The sequence below is a fragment of the Argentina silus genome (genome assembly GCF_951799395.1).
Source record: "Argentina silus genome assembly, chromosome: 2".
NCBI classification, from domain to species: Eukaryota; Metazoa; Chordata; class Actinopteri; order Argentiniformes; family Argentinidae; genus Argentina; species Argentina silus.
The window spans coordinates 14543659-14565887 of NC_139656.1; the positions used below are offsets into that span (position 1 = coordinate 14543659).

General features: G+C 44.7%; 1 protein-coding gene across 1 annotated transcript; it reads right to left on the minus strand.

The window, feature by feature from the left end:
* Positions 1 to 448: 448 nt before the first annotated feature.
* Positions 449 to 19187, minus strand: tub (TUB bipartite transcription factor; the record flags this gene model as incomplete). Its single annotated transcript, XM_083665123.1, has 12 exons — positions 449 to 582; positions 721 to 892; positions 1061 to 1159; positions 1819 to 1933; positions 3630 to 3742; positions 4170 to 4361; positions 6276 to 6397; positions 6969 to 7124; positions 9530 to 9667; positions 12256 to 12418; positions 15680 to 15731; positions 19150 to 19187. The coding sequence occupies 12 exons, from the start codon at positions 19185 to 19187 to the stop codon at positions 449 to 451; spliced, it is 1494 nt and encodes a 497-aa protein (XP_083521249.1).
* Positions 19188 to 22229: the final 3042 nt, after the last annotated feature.

Below are 22229 nucleotides of genomic sequence, written 5' to 3' on the forward strand. Positions count from 1 at the left end.
TAAGCCTTAAGACGCAACAGTGGATTAGTCTTTGTGCTTGTCCTTTCCACAGACTGAGATATCCTTATCCAGAATAGAAGTACTGTAGGAAGAGTTGAAAGGAGCACCCAAACACAAACTCCCACTCCCACGCATGCACACATGCACGCACGCACGCACGCACGCACGCACGCACGCACGCACGCACGCACGCACGCACGCACGCACGCACGCACGCACACACACACACACACACACACACACACACACACAGAGACATGCAGGGTATGCCACCACACTATTCTCAACTCCACCAGAACTCCAGGTTGGAATTCAATTCTCAGTTTGGGGCTCCCAGGCCCCAGTGATAAGTGCAGCCCTTGGTGAGGGGACAGATGGGAACGTGGGGGAGGTCCATGGACCTTCAGTTGGGGGCAGGTAGCTTCTCATGAGGGCAGGGGAAGGGCTGCTACTCACAGGCCAGCTTGCTGTCAAAGCTGGAGAGAGCAATAGCAAAGGCTTGCAGGGCACACATAGGGTAGTTATAGTCCATGGTGAAGACGTCCTCCGCTACACGGCCAAACTGCATCACAATGTAGTCCGCTACAGGGGTAAGACACAAACGAGGTAAGGTTTGAGAGATGAACTACATTTCCCAACAACACAGCAACAGGTATCTATATTACCAGTACACAACAGGTACAGTATCTACAGTATACAGGTAAGAGGCCTATTTCTCACGGTCGTTGTCGTGGATGATCTGGAAATTCTTGACAGAGGCCTGTGTGACTCGGCCGTGGAAGTTGAGCACGTAGGACTGCGTGTCATCGTTCCACACGGGGGTCTTGTTGTGAAGCTCGATCACGCTCTCCGTGCTCTTATTCTGCCACCTCGCCAGCAGAGACTCATGGTCCTGGGTGGGGTGAGGACAGGGGTATCATCGCATCATGAGCATCACTACAGTCAACAAACTAACATTGTCATTCACGTGATTGTACTCATTCATATGACTGTACTCATTCACATGACTGTCATTCAGATGATTGTACTCATTGTTTTTGAGAACTCTGAGTTGACTTACATTCCGTGGGCGGATGGAGACCCTCTCATGGTCCATGTTCATTCCAGGAATGATGACACTCATTTTACGAGGTCCTTTGAACCCTAGAACATTGGTCTCCTGAAAAGGGAATGAGAGTGAAAACATGTTGCAAGTATGCTCTCATAAACAGTAACATCTGGCAAGCCTACTCCAACAAAAATATTTGACTATGCTTCTTCACTATTCTAGTCAAGTCAGGTAATGAACTCAATAAACTTGAGAGGTATGACATAATGGCATCCAGAGAGTGAGTCATCTTAATTATAATGTATGAGGTTTAAACTGTTGCCATTTAGATAATGAGCACTAGGTGTCCCCACACTCCATCATTGATGTAGTATGTGACACATCCCAGTCTCTGCAGACTGTGGCCCTTTCTCAATTGTTAGAAACTTGATTCCTCGCGTCCTCTACTCCGTCCTCCACTCGCTTCCTTCTCAAAAAGCATTGGAGGAGAATATCCAAGAGAAGGAAACTTAGATGTTCTCCTCCAATGTGTTTTGAGTTGGAAGCGAGTGGAGAACAACTGAGAAAGGGCCTATCAAAGGCTCTGTTCAGGGGCTATGGGGCTGGTCATAACCCCTGAGTCTAGCTCTCTGCACACGTATGTATGTGTGTGTGTGTTTGTGTGTGTGTAAGTGTGTGTGTACGTGCATGTGTGCTTGCCTGCGTGCGTGCGTGTGTGTACAGTATGTATGACTGTGTGGTTTCCTTAGGCAATAGAGGGCAGGACTCACATAGCAAATAGCTGCCACCTCCTGACGCAGGTTGCTGGCTTCGAGGCTGGAGGTGGTCTTCACAGGGTTCAAGCCACTGTCGTACACTGTAAACTTGGTCCCCATGAGGTTGGACCTGCAGAGAGAACACACACACTGAAGTTGAGGGGACTGTGTGCACCACACTTCAGGGGTAAAGAGGCATGGAGACAAATGAAGCCATTATCTCTAATCAGCCACCTACTGGACCCCCTACTTCAATCAGACACAATGACAGGGAATCAGCTCTGCTAATCACCCCTTAGGAAACAATACATTTGTATCTAGGCCATGAGCAATCACCGTAAATGGTTTACATAACAATTATCATCATCATCATCATTGTCTTTAATGATTCGACACTTACAATCACCAGTCCTTTTAAAGTCACCATCGTATTATTCAACTAAATTCACAATCACAATGTATTTGTATTTTACAATACAGTCAAAACTGTCATTGTAAATGTAATGTTACAAGCAAAAAGGTACTTTGTGTTTAGCTGCCATAACAATTCCTATTATGGCTCTGAATAACAGGAGAGCCCTGGTGAGCTTTCAGCAGAGCTTGAGCCGGAGAAATCTCGCATCTCTGTTAACCACTCTCCTGCAATCAGACACTACAGCTCTAGACTGCCTGATTGGACAGCTCTTGAAGGTCAAATGAAATGTCAGGACCTAATCTGCAAGGTCTCTCCATGGCTCTCAGCAGAGGCAGGTGAAAGGTCACCTGCTCATCCCAATACACCTCTCTATCACTCAAGTGTTAGATGGTAGAGTGATGATAGAGGCACGAGGAGAGGGAGGAACACAGACTGTATCGACCAGCAACACAACATTAATGAAGACTAGCCAGGCCATGTTTAATTAGACTCCCTGTTGGCCTCTGTGGAGCCGCCGTGAAGGAGCTGATGGCATCTCTTAGGCTCACTGATGTCATTGCCTGGCTATTGAAGCCTGGAGCCATGACACAACACTGGCAGAGAAAGCAGGCAGAGAGCACACACACACACACACACACACACACACACACACACACACACACACACACACACACACACACACACAGACACACACACACACACACACACACACACACACACACAGACACACACACACACACACACACACACACACACACACACATACTCTCTCACAGATAGCACACTCACACACAGATGGCAAACTCACCCAAAACTGGAAAATCTACAAAGTGTGCAAACACACCCATCTACACTGCAGACACCCCCCCGCAGATCTGCAGAACATTGGTCTGCAGCTGTCCCTGCTCACTGGGTCTCTCTGTCCCTGCTTTAGTAAGACCTAGCTGCTAGAACCCAGGTGCTCCAACCTCACGGCAGCAATGAGAACAGATGAGTGCTCAAACGGAAGTAATGAATCCAATTACTTTCTCTTCTCTAGGAGACCAGACAGGTGTGGAGCTGCATACCCCTCTATTCATTAGAGAGGGTTTCAAACTGCAAGTACATTCTTCCTCACCTCCCAAAAAAGGCAAACATCATTCATGCATAAGGTTAAAAAACCATTGAGGATACGAAGAAGTATATACTGTAGATAAATATGAGAATGGAATCAATACTACACTCTGGCCTCTTCTCGCTGGTCTCTACACAGTTGCAATACCCCAGACCATATACTGGATATAAGAAACAACCATCTTCTATGGTTACTTGAAAGGCAGAATAGATTTTTGATAATTATGAATGCTTCACTTTGAAAATACCAGACAGGCACACAGGCCCCATCAAATAGATGAAAGAGCAGCAGACTGACCTCAGCTTGCCGATGAAACTCTCGCCACCTCGAGATAGGTCGGTGGGATCGATGGAAATGAGGTAATTAGATGTTTTGCTCTTCTTTCTCTTCCTCCCAGCTAACAGGAACACCTAAGGCAAGCCATAACCCAATTAGCAAACAAACAACATCAGATACATCAGCATCACCATCAATATGCCTGGAGACACATGAAGCAGCGAGACCTAGTTTAACTGCATACGGCTCCACAACACAATGAAAACATCTCTATGAAAATTAATCTTTCTTTTAGCAGCATGTCAAAGGTTGGACGTTCTCATTCAAACCTTGTTGTGATGGTATTTTACACCAGCCCTGTGTCCTAATTCTCCATACTTTTCCCTGAATGCTTTTAAATCCATGAGGTGAAGTGCACACATGCACATTTCAGGGCAAAGGGTGAAGAACTGGAACGCAGGGTATGTTGTACATAGGTAGGTCCCAAATGATATCAGAATTGATGGACCACACTGTGGTCCCTGTCTGAGTGATAATAATCGTCCCATGCTCCTCTCTCACCTTCTTGCCGTCCTCTCTCTCCAGGTGGAGGTAGTACGTAGGGTACATGCCTCGGTCCATGCCCTTCTTGTCCCTGGTGATCCTGCACTTGACTGTGACACCCTGGGGGGCAGGCCGCAGGGTGAACTCCTCCAGGTCATCTACGTCAATGGCCGGCTCGCTGACGGGTGGGGTGGAGGCCGATGCTGCCTCCTGAGGGAGGGACAACACAGCCCATGCAACATTGTTAATGTCAGATGACTGCTGAGCTATGAGTAATGACCATTAGCTTCCCTTTCATTAGCAAAGGGTAATGAACAGAAAGATCAAAACCTCCATCGGGACTGAAACTGCATTAGTATGTTGTGTCTAAAACCAGGAGGCAGGTTAGACACCATCTGGGCTTCACCTGGGGGTTAGATCCACATGGAATGACCCAGTGATTAAGAGCCAAATACCAGCCTGCGTCTCTCTGCAGCCCTGTGACACTGTCAGGTACCCTGAACAGGATCTGATGTCATAGTAGCCCCCAGGAGCCCGTCTTTAATCCATAGTCCACGTCCACACAACCTCTGGAACCCCCCCCCCCCCCCCCTGCCCTTTCATCTGACTTAAGTATTAATATTAGAGGATTCATATTCATACCAATCATAACCAAGCAGTTATTTGGGCAGCATGGAGCCTTACTGGGGGGAGAGTATGACAGATGATGAGTCAGAAATAAACAAAGGCCCTAACCTCAGACCTGGTAAATTACCATCACGTGGGAGGCCATGTCTTTATGGGGGAGGATATTTTAAGCAGAAGTGCCACAGGGCCATAGGACCAGAGTACGTCATTAGCATGACAGAGAGCCATGCCAATAGACCTGGTATGTTCATCTCTGAGAGAGTTCAGTAAGTGCATGGACCAAAACAGAGGCAGATTGGTATGCAGGCGTTACCTTCTTTTCTCCTTCAGACTAGGGAAAACATTAGTCAAACTACATGTACATTTAATATACAGTGCCTTCTGAAAGTATTCAGACCCCTTGACCTTTTCCACATTTTGTTGTGTTATAGACTCGTTTAAAATGGATTAAATTAAAAGAATTTGCCATCAATCCATACACAATACCCCAGAATGAGAAAGCAAAAACAGGTCTACAAAGTTGAATGGTGGAGAGAAAAAAGCACAGTCAATGGGACAACATCATCTCAGTCACTCTACAAAATTGGTCTATAACCAAGTGGCCAAAAAGAATCCCTTAATGGAAAATAATCTATATAAGCACAATTATGGAATAATATCCATAATTGTGCTTGCAACAATGAATTCAAGTGATACAGGAAAGAAAGTGGCTGTAAATGTGTTTATTTGGTTTTACTACAAAGCATTACATTTACTATTGCACCATCTCTCTTGTGTGAAGAATAGTGGTAGCTGCATCAAGTTATGGGTATGTTTGTCACAGGGACTGGGGAGTTTGTCTGGATCAAGAGAAAGTTATGGAATTTGCTGAGTTGGCAGCGACATCCTAATCTACATAGTGTGTAATTGATTCCTATGCAAATCAGAGACTCTATAAAAACAAATTCCAAAATATTAATTCCAAAATTACAATTACATTAAGATGTACTCAATTCAACTTACTGAGTAATTTGTTGACTGAATACTTATGTACATGAGCTATTTCTGTATTTCAATTTGAATACATTTACTGAAATTTCAAAAAAAGTGTTTTCACTTTGTCATTCTGGGGTATTGTGTGTGGATTGATGACAAATACTTTGAATTTAATCAATTTTAAATTGAGTCTATAACACAACAAAATGTGGAAAAAGTGAAGGGGTCTGAATACTTTTCGAAGGCACTGTATATGCCATTTAGCTGACTAACATGGATCAAAACAAATGTGCAAACTATAATGAAAAACATATAAAAACAGAGCAGATACTGTATGTAGATCTTAAGGTAGAATGTTCCATGGCTGACTTTTTTTGACTTTGATGGCCGAGCAGAGGAACAAAGCTAATAGAGGGTGCATTAGTGCACAGTAGTGTTTAAAGCTAAGGCACCACCCGGGAGACAGAGATCAATACCTGTACACAGACAGACAGAGCACCACATACAGTACTGTAGATCTACCTTGCAGGACTTCTTGCTGGTAGCAGAGCCCGGTCGCGTGTTGCTGTTGAGCTGGGAGGAACTGGAGCTGACTTCATCTTCATCATCCTCCTCCTCATCAAAGTTCATACTACTAGAAATGCCTTCACACGCAGAAAGAGAAAGAGCTGTCATTGTATTACCCAGCTTAAGCCTAAGCTGTGTTTCTGCTTACAGAGCTGATGGTTAGACACACTGTAATAATAGCCAATGGAGAGACCCCATTTACAAACAGAGACAAATCAACTGTTCAAGCAAAACAGAGCTAGAAGGAGTGAGAGCTCCACACACACAAACACAGATACAGATAGCTGCTGATGCTTTCAGTGAGCTGTACTGCCAATGTCTTTAGTGAGGTGTTAATCACATGGTGTTAGAAACATGATGTTACTGTTAGTTGATTTTGAGGGGCATACTGTCTATCTGAGGTAAAAGGAGTACTACAGGACACTGTATGTGGTTCACGGTCTTACAGTAGCCTACAGTGTGTGTGATGATGAGTCTAAGGTCCTCACAACCTCATCATCTCAGGACAATCACTGTTGGCCTTGATTAAATGGGAGAAGTGCCACTCCATCGCTGACCTGTGTTTCAGACCAATCAAAGGCACAGAGGGACATGCACACAGCGAAATTCTGAAGGCAGTTCTGTTGGTCCATGTACATGTATGGATACCTTTCTTGAGCATGGTGACCCTCAGGTCCTGCTTGCCTTGCGGCTGAGCGCTGCTCACGACAGCCTCTCCCTCGCTGCCCTCCTCCACGGCTGAGTGACCCACCGTCAGTATCTGTATCTGACCATCCTCCTGGAAGGCTGCTGGGCCATCGATCCCTGCCATACCCAGACCACAACACCCGCCACAACAGGCCCCTGTCAAACTACTGCTGTGGTGCACTTCTTTATACACTCCTACAGCATCAACACACACACGCACACACTCACATGCATGATATCATTGTAGTGTACTCCTTTATACACTCAGTCGTACAGGAGTAAGTACAGTCGTATGAACACACACATGCATGATTTAATACACACAACCAACTGTTATGCGTCACACATAAGTTCACACATACAGTACTACATGCTTGTATGTATGCAAACATGAAGAGAAAAGGCTAAAACCTCAGAAAAGGCATCAGTAATAGTGAACAGCTCATACAGAGCAGCTCAGCTTTGAAAGCCTGTGCTGTGTGGGTTTATGGTATATTTATATCTTATGTCATCCTCTGCTCCTTTGTCATTCAATTAGTTTCTGTTAGTGGGTAGAACATGCTGTCTTTCCCTGCTGCTGCTGTCAGTTACTGGCACTAAGGCACAAGATTACTAGTCCCTTCTGCATCAATGGAGTGGTCAGGTCATTACAGCTTCAAAGGCACTGGCGTGATGCTGTTTTCCTCCACCCTCCTCCTCTGTCACACAATAGCAGCGCATGAAATTAGATGAGCCAGATGTAACCATGGCGGGTGAAATTAACAATCTGAAAGGGCATTTTATCACTCCAAAGTGAATTAGTGATGGTGTTTTTTTATCACTGTGATTAAACTGGAATTACGGCTGCATTCAGAGTGAGATTACAGCTATTGTTAGTGTGGTGTTAGAAGTGCAGTGCAGTCTAGTGTGTGTGTGTGTGTGTGTGTGTGTGTGTGTGTGTGTGTGTGTGTGTGTGTGTGTGTGTGTGTGTGTGTGTGTGTGTGTGCGTACATGCATGCGTGCATGCTGCGTGTGTGTGTGCTGCGTGCGTGCATGCGTGTGTGTGTGTGTGTGTGTGTGTGTGTGTGTGTGTGTAACAGGGTAAGTCATCATTCTGTAAGAGCACAGGATATCAATGCTGGATGCTGTGATTCTGGTCTGATTAATCACTAGCCCTGGGTGAATCCCATTAACTGGCTGACGGAAAAACACAAAGACATTGAACAGATGAGCCAGAATTAGACAGAACTGAAACAGAAACGGCTATGCGTCCTATACTTTCTACTAAGGTTGGGGCATCCCATAATAAGCCAACTGGGTGGACTCTGAAAGAAATAGGTGTTACATAATTATTTTACTTTTTTTAAATAAAAATATACTCATTAGTGAAAATGGATAACATTACTAACATCATGACTTAAGTTCTTTGTTCTGTGATACTATTTTGTCATTTCAATGTTACATTACTTGCTTGACCGTTATTTCATGAGCAATATCCTGTATTACTGTATACTGTGTTCAGCCATTAGCTACAGACTGAGACTTTGATTGTGGAAGACAAAGAGAGTGGAAAGAGACAGTCAAAGTAAGAGAGGAGGCCCAATTTCCCTTTTCCATTTCTATTCACGCCACTTTATTGATGAGGTCTGTAACAAGGCCAAGGATCATATTTTAGCAGTCAATCAATGATGTGTTTGCCTGGCAGCCTGACAGAACCCAGTCTTTTAACATCATCACCACCATTTGAGAGAGAGTAAGCTTAGTTAGCTCTGAAAAGCCAGCCTCCTTAGCTTTAGCATGCCACTCAGAGTGCCACCGGGGATGTGGCACAGAAACATTGGGGCAGATCCTGATCCGACAAGAGGAGGCTTTAAGAATGGATGGGGTGTAGAGACAAGCATTCAGCACAGCCAGGCAGCTGATTGAGAATGAGTAAGTTGGCATATTAACCATTGGCTTTTCAGATTTCAACTCGTTAAGATAATATGCCTGGCAGCAAATTGAGCACGGCTATCATGGTGATAACTATGAGGAAATGTGTACGGTGATAGATATACAGAACAGTCTGGCTACTTCTCACATGCAACGTGCATGTGATATATCATTACTGTGGTATATCTGTGGTATATCACAATGGTATCTCTGGCTCTGCTCATATCAGAGTACTCTCTCATGCAGTGTTTCATTCAGACACAAAGGATTAGACTTTCTGCTCATTGAGAACCTGTGGAGTTCAATGTGATCCTCTCAATTCCACCCTGAAAGTTCAGGATGGGAGCACTGAGCCAGGTGGAGACATGCTGTAGAGTTGGCCTTGTGTACGCCCTTTAGACAGAGCCAGACCCAAAGAGACAGACCCATGCATGCTGGTCTGTCTGTCTGCCTGCCTGCCTGCCTGCCTGCCTGCCTGCCTGCCTGCCTGTCTGCCAGTCTGCCTGCCTGCCTGCCTGCCTGCCTGCCTGTCTGTCTGTCTGTCGGTCTGTCTGTCTGTCTGTCTGTCTGTCTGCCTGTCTGTCTGGAGGCTGCTGGTTAGAGGAGCTGACCTTTGTGCTTGCCCTTCCTCTCCTTCTTGGTGCTGCCTGTCTGTGGGGTGGAGCTGGCCGATGCCCGGCCCTTTTTGGCTGAGCGAGGAGGCTGTGGGTCCGCTACCACCATCACCTCCTCCTGTTCGGCTTCTTGGACTACACACAGCCACACCCACGGAGGGAGCCAGCAGCACAGAGCGGGTTAGCATGTGAAGGATAACGATAGAGAGAAAAGGAGAGATATTAAGAGTAAGTAAGAGACAGAAAAGAGAGTGTTACAGTTGAGGCTACAGTGAGGGAGAAGGAGACATAGTTTGCAGAGGGCACAGTGCGAGGTTATAGGAAGCAGATACACAGCAGTGGTGGGTTTCTCACCAGGAAAAGGACACTCAAATTAATAACTATATATCAAACAGGTCATGAATGTGCTACCTCTGTGAAACATAGTGTTACAGTAGGACTGTGTAACTACACAATGCATGCTCTCAGCAACAATAGGGAGAACCACAGCAAGGCATATACAGTACTACAGTTACCAGCTTTTCAGTCTCTTCAAATTCACATTTTAGATCATAAATGCCATCAACTGTATTGCCTTTCTAACTGTGTTTCCAGAGAGAGTGTAAATGGGCCTCTATTCTTGTAAGAATCCCTATAGAGCCAGATCAGAGTCTCCACTGAGGCTCTCAACATAACATCTTATTGTGAGAACCTATTTCACATGCAGTTATTCACAAAAGCTTCAAGGGGAATAATAGTTCAAATGGCTCATCACTGAGGTGGTACATGTAAGTTCAGGGCAGAAAGGCAGAGAGGTACCAGTGTTTGTGACTTGAAAGCACTGTTCGCATAATATCAGGACATTCAAAATAGGCTGAGATTCACATAAGCAGTACGTTAGATGTACTCAGTCTGTGTGTGTCTGTGTGTGTTTGTGTACGTGTACGTGTACGTGTACGTGTGCGTGTGTGTGCGTGTGTGTGTGTGTGTGTGTGTGTGTGTGTGTGTGTGTGTGTGTGTGTGTGTGCGTGTGTGTGTGTGTGCTGTCTTACTGACTGACTGACTGGGCTCAAAACATTCTTTCTGACTCGGTGAGATTGCAGTGGGGGAATATTGAGGAAAAGTTCAAAGACACCAAGCTTCCTGTCCTCTGTGTATAGCAGGCAAGGCTGTTTGAGTTGAGCTCTCAGATCAACAGATGGGGAAAGGCATTCATTAGGGTTGACAGTAGATGAAGAAACATAAGACATACCGTAGACTTTGTACTGACATCACTCCAGCTGTGCAATCTTCTCATTTATGGGGAGTGGGAAAACACTCCTATGTATTCAGCTTTCTCCGAGTCTGTCTTGTACCAAACAGCCATTCCTATTATTCTAGCTCTATTTTGACAGAATATGTACAGTATTTTGCTACATAGACATCCCTGAGTGGGTGGACTGGGTCTAGTTAATTGGGTGAAGTCCAGCATTAGCCAGTCCTGTCTTTTCCTCTCTACCAGTCAGGGCTGTGTGTATGGCCTGGAGCCCAGACTCAGTCACTCAGATCTGGGGATTAGACTGCTGCAAAAGCCCCTCTGTGGAGATAAGCGGCCCAATCGCAGCTGACTGTTACTGCACTAACTCAAAGAAAAGAAGAAAGCTGCACACTCTTACTCTGATGCAATCATTTATTAACCAATGTTTCGGCAGCAAGCTACCTTCTTCAGGGTTTCATTTGTTACTGCATTAATACCATCTCTGCTACTGTCCTATCTGAAAGAGCCACTAGTGCACAGTGTAATGTCTCGTCCTGTTTCTTAGTTTATGTTTGTCTTTGTTTCATCTCATTAATTTATTGTTTCCTGTTCATTTTTGTGTTCCTCATCTTGTCTCTTGTTTTAGACACTTCACTACCTGCCCTTGTGTGTTTCCCGCCTGTGTGATTGTCTACCCCGCCCTGATTGGCTTCACCTGTTTCCTCATCATCCTTCCCTGTGTATTTAGTCTGTGTGTTCCCCTGTCTCTGTGCCAGTTCGTCTTTGTACCTTTGTGTCATACGTCTCGGCTATTTTCCTAGTGTTAAGTATTCCTGTGATTGTTTTCTGTCTTTGCCTTTTTGCCTACCCCTTACTGGATTATCTGCATACTCTTTGACTGCCAACCTGTGTACCGAACCCTGCTTTTTGGAATTAGAGACTATTCTTTTGGATTTAAGTGCCTGCGTACTACAGTCATTACACACTGAAAAAGAGGCACAGAAAATGTGTCATAGCAAGACTTGCAGCTATTTCATGAAGTTATTATAAGTTTGTGACCTTCACAACTCATTCACATAAACTGTAGCTCTACAGTACATCACCATGTATGTATGCAGAGCACAGTTGCACTAAAACTGCTTGTGTACACTAAAATCGTAAAGTTTCTCTTTCGGCCCGGCAGTGAAGAATCAATAGTACAACTTGATCAAACAGTGGGCCCCGCGTCAGGACTGTAAAGTTCATAGTAGAGTATTTCCATTTCCAATCAGCAATCTTTCACAAGCACTCTATTTGAGTTGGCTGGATCAATAGTGCTGTGTCAACACTGGCATGGCTATGGACAGTTACCTGCCCTTTAAAATGACCCCATCTCATCTCCTAGATACTGGACATCTCACAATTGACCAGTGCTAGGGGAACAGAATAATGTGAGGGGGGCCTGGCCCTGGCCCCAGCCGGCAGACAGGGTCATGGCCGTCTTTAAAGTGGTAAATAGCAGCCTTACCGTGGTAGATGGTACTGCTGTTACTGCTGAGGTAAGACTCCACCAGGGGTGCCTGCTCTTCGCTCTGCTTGGTCCTACGGGCACGGGATCGCCCATCCACGTTGGACTGCACCATCAGAGGCTCCTGCCTCTTCTTCTTCTGCTTCTGCTCCAGCAGAGCTCGCTGTGACACACACACATTTTATTTTATGACACTGCATAATTAACATATGCACATACAGCATCTTCAGGCATTGATGCATTAAATGATGATCCATTGTTTCACCTTCAAACACATAAGCTGAAGACACACACACAGAAACCCACATTCTGACATTACACTGTCTTACATGAACACACACAGTAGGACATCAGGCTGCGTCCTTGGGGGTATAAATGTGAGATAGATAGCTCTGCCATCTAACCACCTGAGCTACAGATTGAAGATTGATTATTGGGTAACATGTGCACCTGCCCAGCCCACAATCATGGTCCCACATAAATGACATAACTGCTTACATGTGTATGGACAGCTAGAAGGAAAAGATGAATCAAGGACAAGAGCTGATCATACAGACATCAGTTTGACCTCTGCCTGTGTGTGTGTGATTACTGTACCTCATTTGGTGTAACCTGTGGGAGTGATTGCCTGGTTTATGTTTGACAATTCCCAGAAAATGAACCTTCAGTTGCAGGTGTGTCTAGTAAACCCATGCTGATCTAGAGTAACTGTAGCATCTCCTTGGCCCCCATTCATACGCACACAACTCATATAAGATCTCTATAACATACATAATGGCTACAGACAGTACGGTTCATGTACATACATACTGTCCACAAAATGGCAAAGACATGAAGAAAAAAAAACACATTAAAATGAAAATGGCACCTCCTCCCCCTTTTCGCTCACAAATCCTTATCCAGTAGCTCAGCAGAATCTGTGTCAGTGCACAGATTCATTATCCTACTTCACACTAAATAATTACTTTCCTTTTCCCACATGAGCCAATTTAATTTATATAATAATCCTAGTTCTGAGGAGGCACTAACTTCTGAAACTTCCTGTAGAACCCAGCCCCCTCCTGAGGCCACAGTGTTTGAGCTCTACACCAGTACAGCTAAAAAACAGTAGAGCTCTTTTTCAAAGCTATTTCAAACCTTCTAGGTCTGCACTAAAAAGTCTTGAAAAACCTCCTTCAGAGAGAAAGACAGATGAATGAGTTCTGTTATGAATGTTTCAGGACCCCTGCCTGGCTCATCCTCCGCTTCAGTCATCAGTAACCCCCCACCCTGCCCTCTTTCTGTCGGTTCTGCCAGCCTACAGTTCGGTCCCCACCTCCATCCTAGTCAGCAGTCACCTGTGATTACATAAGCTTCCAAACAGAGGGAGATCCCAAGGCCCAAGCCATCATCAAATATTGAGGGAATCCCTGATGGTGCAGAACAAAATACTACTGTACAGTACTCTGCTCCAGTGCTGGAACACAGGCAGCTGAGTGCAGTGCATTAGCAGCACAGAGTGTCCTTGCTCTCTCAGGCTTGACCCCCACAGCTCAGGATGCTCCATCACAGAAGGCCAGGCCTGCTCTACTTAGGATGTGTCAGTGACTTCCTTTCCTGGTCTCCTTTCCTTCAGCACAGATGTGAAAACACAGGCTCTAGTCTCGGGGAAAACAATATGCTGGATGCAGATCTGATAAATTGCCTTCAGTGAGGATGGGAGCCAGAAAGACAACATCTAAACAGCATGTTCAGTTCACCAAGATAACTTATGTTGTGATACTTTTTGGACCTTATACAAAGTCATTACAGTAAGTACCTCCTCCTTCCATTTCCATAACCAGACCCCCGAGCCTGGGAGCTAGATGTGTACTGTATGCTGTTGAAGGAACACTGTTGCTTGGGTCTCACTAATGCAGTATGAATATAGAAACCCACATTAATGATCAAAAGAATGGCTTGTTCAGCAGGGACGACACTGGGAAACTCAAACCACGTGCTGTAGTCTTTCTGGTAGTCTTTATTAAAAGAATAACTATTCTTTCAGATCTTCTGGGAGGATACAATGCAAAAGCTGAGTTGTTGCAACATGATGATAGATCATTGATAGGCCTGCAGTTTTGCACCTTCCTTCCTTCCTTCCTTCTTTCTTTCTTTCTTTCTTTCTTTCTTTCTTTCTTTTTTTCTTCCTTCCTTCCTTCCCTCCACTCTTTAACTTGTTAAAGGGCTACAGAGCCAGGCTTCAGAGAGAGGTGAGATAATATTCATTATGCCATGCTGAACAACCTCAGCCTCAGCTCTAGTTCTGTAATAAACAAGCTTGTCCTGCTGCTGATATTAAGTGACCAAGCACTTTCTGCAGCCTACACCTGAAAAAATGGGCCAAGCTGTACCATTATTCAACCTTCCTTGTATCACTTTGTCACTTTGCAAGAGGGATCTTGTCTAATCTGCAGATAATCTGATATGTCTGCAGATTGATAGATAAACACAGAGAAACCAACAGTCTGCAGCTCTAGTCATCCAGACACATCACATCATGAACCCAGCAGGAACTTCTTCAGGGAATACCGCCCCACTGCAGCAGCATGACTGTGCCCTCACGTTGACTCAGTCACTGTACAAACATCAGGCTTACACACTGGTTCACAAAGCAGTCCGACCAGGAACAAATTTACATACTAATGCACTTGTCAGGTTAGAAGTTGTGTGTTCACATCTGCTTTGTGATAAGACAAACAGGCAACCTAAACAGCTGCCCACCGATATACTAGGTGCTGTAGTACACTGTGTGAGGGAGTTAATGCTATAGTCCAAATTGTTGTTTGCAATGTTACATTTAAATATGTATCCAACTGTTTATCTTTAGATAAAAATATATTTTCAAAAAAATAATGTAGGTTGAGTTGTGCTGAATGTGAGCAGCTTAGAGCTGTTAAAAGTTTTCTTTGCTGATGTGATTTATGTTAACATAGTAGTACAGTAAACCCTAATCCTCTATCCTCTAAAGTCTATCCCTAAAATCCACTTAGATTAGCCTAAAGTCATAATTTGGTGAATATAGTAATCTTCAGCACACGCACACACACACACACACACACACACACACACACACACACACACACACACACACACACACACACACACACGACGATGTCAGAGCAGATGAAAAGGCGGTAATTGATGTATTTGATGAATCACTAGAGAGTGCCAAGGCTGTTTAAGGGTTGTTGATGTCATTTATACTGGTCAGGCTTCACACAGCACTTTGACATCTTTATCATACACACAGCAAGTCATAGTGTTGGCACACAAAAAAAGAGTTACTCTATCAGCATATTTTAAGGCAACTATGAACTCATTAGCCGTAAGTGATCCAACACTCCTGTCCTGTCCTGTCCTGTCCTGTTAGCCCACATACAGTACATGCACCTCAGGGGCCTACCTGTCTGTCCAGTTTCTGCTGCCGGAGGTTGCTGCTCTCATCATCCAAGGTGCTGCAGAGAGAGAGAGGGAGAGAGAGAGAGAGACAGAGAGAAATAGAAATAGATGGTTAAAAACACATTATAAAGTGCTCCGATTTTGACAGTATGAAATTGCCACACGTGGCAATCTCTCTCTCTCACAATGCAGCTTTCCTACAAAGCATAATAAAGGACACAACCCCTTTAAAAACACAGTGCCTGTCACTGAAGAAAGAGGATTGTTATTGGGAATGAAGCATGCCTCCATTAAAGCCTCCAAGAGGATCCCTACAGAGCCACACAAAACTCGTAGGATGAAATGAAAGTGTAAAACAATAACCTTATCTTACATGTACAGACATCGAAGCAATCTCATATTTCATCACAAGACAGAAAATGGATATGAAATACTTAAATGAAAAACCATTAAAATTCGGAATTTACACAGGAAATATACAAGTAGGTAAAAGTAATAAACTGCATCAGTGCTGCATCTGAAAGTGTGAAATCCGCAGGCACAAATTTATAGTAAACAAGATGGAACCAAGCTACGATGAAGGGAATAAACAGGACCTGTAAATGCAACAGTAAGGAATCCCTATCTCTCCCTCCCTTACACACTTAGTTCCTAATCAACCATGACATATTCACTGATTGGTCCTTCAGTCTGTGTGGCTTGGCATGGCCCATGTCATTAACACTCAAATAGTTCTTAATTACAGGGAAATGAGAGGGCTCCTCTTGCAGCGTTAGAGGTCATTGAAGTCAGAGGAGAGGGGTAGGGGGACAGGGGTTGGTAGGTGATGGGAGGTGGGGGGGTGTGTGGGTGTGTGCATGTGCCTGCACACATGCATGTAATAACATCTCAATATGCAGAAATCAAAAACACACCTGGGTACCAAAGCTCTAGCAGACCCCCTCTCATCCACCCAACTATCATTACAGTCCGCCAGAGAGGCATACGGACGTGATTAAACCACACACTTGGTGGTTTAATCACACGCGTTGGTCACATACACATGTGTCCTTCTCACAAACACACACAAACACACACACACACACACACACACACACACCACACACACACACACACACACACACACACACACACACCACACACACACACAAACAAACCACTCACTGTCAGCAGTCAGAAATAAAGTGTGTGAATTGGCATCAGACAGGCAGATAATGACATAAACAGAGCTGTTACAATAAGGGTCAGCTATCTCATTAAGCGAGGGGAAGAGAGATTAATTGATGTGCTTCAGCGGGTTGCTAGAATGTGCATTAGACCCCTTCCACTCCTGTCAGCCCCATCATCCACCCCCGCCTGGCGCCCGCCATCGATGATATCAATGACAACGTAACTTTCCTTTTCAACGTAACACTTTCCCTGCCAAGAAGGTTAAGGTAGCTAGCTTAATCTATCTGTAGCACTAAAGGATGCCAAGTATCCACAGAATAGAGCAATAACTTTGTGCTCTCCGCCAGAGCATGAATAATCTATGAAGTTTCAGTAAAGGGAACCATACACAGATCACAGGTTTTATCATGTGCATTACTTACTTTCATAATACAGATTCTCTCTCTCTCTCTCTCTCTCTCTTTCTCTCTCTCTCTGATAGTTTAATACAGTGCACTCAAAATGGTGTTGGTATTCAAGGACATCTCTCTGAAAACATGCCAACATTTCTGCTGCCAACGTTTTTGCGTAATTTATCTACTGGTTCTGGGTTTAGATTTCAAACAGTTTTGGAGAAGAATTGGAGATTTGTGTCTCATTGTGTCTCACTCATGGAATACTCATGGAAACACCTACTGTGTGTTTGTGTGTGTGTGTGTGTGTGTGTGTGTGTGTGTGTGTGTGTGTGTGTGTGTGTGTGTGTGTGCATACACATGTTCCTTAGTATCTGTGTATGTGATTGTGATTGTGATTGTGATTGTGATTGTGATTGTGATTGTGATTGTGACTGTGTAGGAGCATGAGAAGGTGCTTGGTCTCTGTGTGAGTGCTGAGTGCTGTGTTTACTGGGCTGTGACCCCCTGGTGGAGGGAGACTCTGATAGATGCTCTGGCTCAGGGGAATGAGACGAGCCACATGGTGCAGCTGAGTCCCCAGCTTGCAGCTCCACTGCGGGGTCTGTATATATTTTTCATGGCAGGCTCCATCTGATGGGAGTAACTGCTCATCGCTCTGAGAAACCATCCATGACAGGGCGAGAGGAATACCGGCCGCTCCACTCCTGCCCACCCTCTCCTCCTATCACCCTCCGGTCTCCAGTAAGCCTCCCAAAGGCAGCCAGACAAATGGGATGTGGTTCTGGAGCATGTTGCTACATTATGCAGTTTATAAAGGGTCTTGTCCCTGGGTACAGCCCAATACACCACGTCACCCAATACTGCACCAACAATACTTCCTTCACCTTTAACACCTATAAAACCAACCACCTCAAACACCACTAAAATAATTACAAATAGAGAAATCTCAAGTGTGTATCTGACAGGCGCAACAAATAACAGTGCACACACACTTCAGCACACACACACAGCTAGGTCCATCACTACCTTCATTACTCCATGATGGCAGGCCAGCTCTCCTGACGCAATCTCTCAATGAGAGCCATGACAAGCCAACCCTGTAATATATAGCAACCAGCGGCCAATGGGAGCAGAGGAAGCAGTGCAACCATGGCAATGGGTTTTCTTTTGGAAGAGGCAGCAGCAGCAGTAGCATTGTTGTTAAGAGCAGGTAGGGCAGACATATGTCTTTATTGCACCCAATGAGAAGCTCACAGCTAATTAACACTGCTAATTAACACTGATCATTGACTGTTAGCAGTAGAATGTATGAGACTGGTGAATGGTGTGCATTACCTATGTGTATATGTCTGTGTGAGGAAGTGCTTTCTTCTAAAGGTGGTTGTAAAGGAAATACATTCTAGGAAAACGAGCCCAGCTTTGTATAGATTCTGTTACACTCTGCATAAGGTCATCGCCATTAATAGGACTACAGGTTAATGCTGGTTGGAACATAATTGCTTCAATGATTAGAGAGGAAATGTTATTATGAGTTTATTATTATGTTATTACCTGAGTGCACATGCATAGTTCCCAAGAATAGTCTACAGTATACACAAAGGTTTAATACACAGAACAAGCCACATGTAATTTCACTTCAAGCATATCTAATATACATGAGATAAAGCATTGAATGGTAGAGTGTGCGTCCACCATAATTACTGAATGCAACACATCAATATCAACAATCTTAACTTCCAAACAAGACTGGCATTACTCTACCCTTTTAATAGTGCAGCAACCTGCACTCTATACTCACACACACACACACACACACACACACACACACACACACACACGCACACACACACACACACACAGACTGTCCTCTCCTGTGGTCTCTGGAGTCTCAAAGAACAGAGGATCGTACCTGTAAGGGATCCAGTCGGAGGAGTGCTTGGAGCTCATCTCTCTCACACTGACTGATGGTGCCTTCTGAGTGCTGGGCTAAAGGGAGCCTGCAGTGGCAGCCGAGGGGTCTGGCAACAGCGTTCACGGCGACAGAGCCGGCTAACACCGTACATCCTCTGCATAAACCCTCTCTGAGTCCCCCAGCCAGCCTCTCCCTGTCTCTGTCTCTGTGTTCCTTCCTCAGTCTCTCCTACGGAGCTCGGCTGAGCAGTGAGCCCAGCTCAGGGGATGGAGCTGACTAATGATCCAGGCAGCCAGGCAGGCAGGGACAGTTCTTTAGTCATGTACACCGAGCACACAGAAAACCCTGTCTCTCAGTCTCCTCTCACTCACGTGCACCGTTTCTCTTCTTGTCTTCCTCTCTCGATCTCTCTCACACCCTCCTCTGCTTACTCTCCTCTGCTCTCGTTCCCGCTCTCTGATCTGCTCTCTCTCTCACTCGCTATCTCTCTCTCTCTCTCTCTCTCTCTCTCTCTCTCTCTCTCTCTCTCTCGGAGCATCAACTACGGCAAAATCAAGCACATAGCATTGAGGATGAGGAAACAGGTAACAGAGATTCCCTTTTGTCTTGCTCCTTTGATGTCTCAGCCGTGACGTTTTCGTCCAGTCTCCCCCTGCCCCCCCCCTCTCTTCGTCTCTATCCCCCTCTCTCTCTTTCTCACACTCTCCATGCTGGTTGAGGCAGGTAAAGCATCGACTTAGGTTCTGTTTTCTGTGCCATGATTTATTTATTCTCTCAGCAAAGGTCATTAGCATAAAGCTGTGTAGACTTGTGTTAATAGTCTTTAGTCAATTGAACATGCTTCGACCAGACAAAGACACACTGTGATGAAGCCTCACTCAGTCCCTATCACACACACATCTGCTGCCCCCCATACACCCCCACCCAACCACCCGCACACACGCACACACACACACACACACACACACACACACACACACACACACACACACACACCCCAGTGTGTTCACAAACTCCTCCATATAGACATATCAATCAAATAATACCACCTCTTAAGATGGCTTATTGGGAAAATACCTTAAATTGACATATTCATATTGACAATTTCCTACATTGTTGGTTCACCAATGCCCTTGCATTTCCTCTATTTTTCCAAATAGCCTGAGGCACATCGTTGTTTCCCTGTATTTCATCATGTGTATGTTGTGCTCCTCCCCGCTCATCTCTCTGTGTCACACTTAGTCACTTTGATTTAGTGCTAGCTCATTGAGCCAGGCCATTCTGATATTCAGCAGTGCAGCCAGACCTTTCCATGAACCTTTCAACACGCATACACAAAATAAGAATTCTACAAACACACCCACTTTTAGGGAGGTAGTATGCTGAGGTAGAGTGCATGTGATGCTTTGGGGAACATCTATACTGGACATTACAGTTGTGTACTCTTCTACTGTGCATATATGTTACACAGCATTAGAAATGCTGTAATACACTGCTGACTTTTTCTTTGCATTATTCAAGACAGCGAACAATTTATTTAAAATAAACAGGAGTGATATGAAACATGAACATGTCAGAGGCAGAACAGACGGTATTGAGGGCATCATATCTCAATTATTGATAGTGCGCCTCAAACAGAGGCATCACTGATCCCTAGTCTTCATTGGAAGATGGCTGCTGTAGCTGGCAACAACCCTAAGCCGAGACAGAAACATATCAACGTAGATTACAGTCATGGTAAAATAAATTCAGTGAAGAAAGCATATCCCGTGAGAGTGCCTGGGAGAGTTTTGACCAACAGTGCAGAAACTAACCCATTCCCATACTCTACATACTTTACAATGAGAATTAACTCTCACTAGGCATACGCAATGGGCTCTTCACATTGGCTAATTGAACATGTACAAAGACGTCATCGTCATTGTAATCATCATCATCATCATCATCATCAGCCATGGTTATTGTATCTAAACACTAAACACCATAGTGATAAAGCATTAAAGGCATCACTAAATGTAAGTGGACAGTGGTGAGGTGTTAGTTACAGTAAACCCTGGTAGGGTGCTGATAGGAGTACTATCAGTGTACAGCGGTACAGGACTATATTATCTGCCGTGTGATGTCTGAGAGGCCAGACGAGCCACTCTCTCCTGAGAAGAGCAGGTGTAAGCGCAGCAGGCTACTAAATATTTGATGCTAAAGGGAGTGTTTTGAAGTTAGGCTTCGGTCATGTGGAAGAAGGCAGGGGGGCACTTCATCACCACCATCATCATCATCATCATCATCATCATCATCCTCACTCGCCCTTCTCCTCATCATGCTTTTTTGCATGACCTGGGCAGAAATATGATCTAAGGCAGGAGATGTCAGACAAACAGCACTGGACAGCTTTAATTCAAGGAGAAAGGTTTCAGGACCCATGTCATGGATCCATTAAAGCATTAACTATAAGCTAGCCCAATGCAATTAGATAGTTCCAGGCAGGGCTTGTCCAGAGGGCCATTGTACTATTGGTAACAGGAGGATGGCAGGATCAGTGATTGTGATAATGGCAGTGTGCAACGTGCAGTGTACCCAACACAGGCTGATGTGATTCCCTTTTATTTGACAGGGCTCTGGGTAATGTCTCCCCCACTCTGACAGCCTGTCTGATCCACAGCTGCAGACTTGAGCCCAGCGCTACTTTACAGGAGTATCCTGTTAATAATGTAGCAGTTGGATCAAGCATGCAGGATAGTGTGCATGCTGTGCATGCTGATAGATGAGTTTGACCTGTGTGCCAATGTGTGTGTGTGTGTGTGTGTGTTACCTGTCAACGATCCTCTGTTCTTTGAGACAGTCTGTGTGTGTGTGTGTGTGTGTGTGTGTGTGTGTGTGTGTGTGTGTGTGTGTGTGTGTGTGTGTGTGTGAAATTAATAAACTAATAACAAATCATAGGGAACAATTGCCACATCTACCAAATAGAGCCTAATTCATTTGAAAAAAACCTGTAACATAAATAATCCAAGACATGATTCAAGATATTGCAATATGTAATTAACCCTGCTGAGAGAATAGTACTACTGTATATCACATTA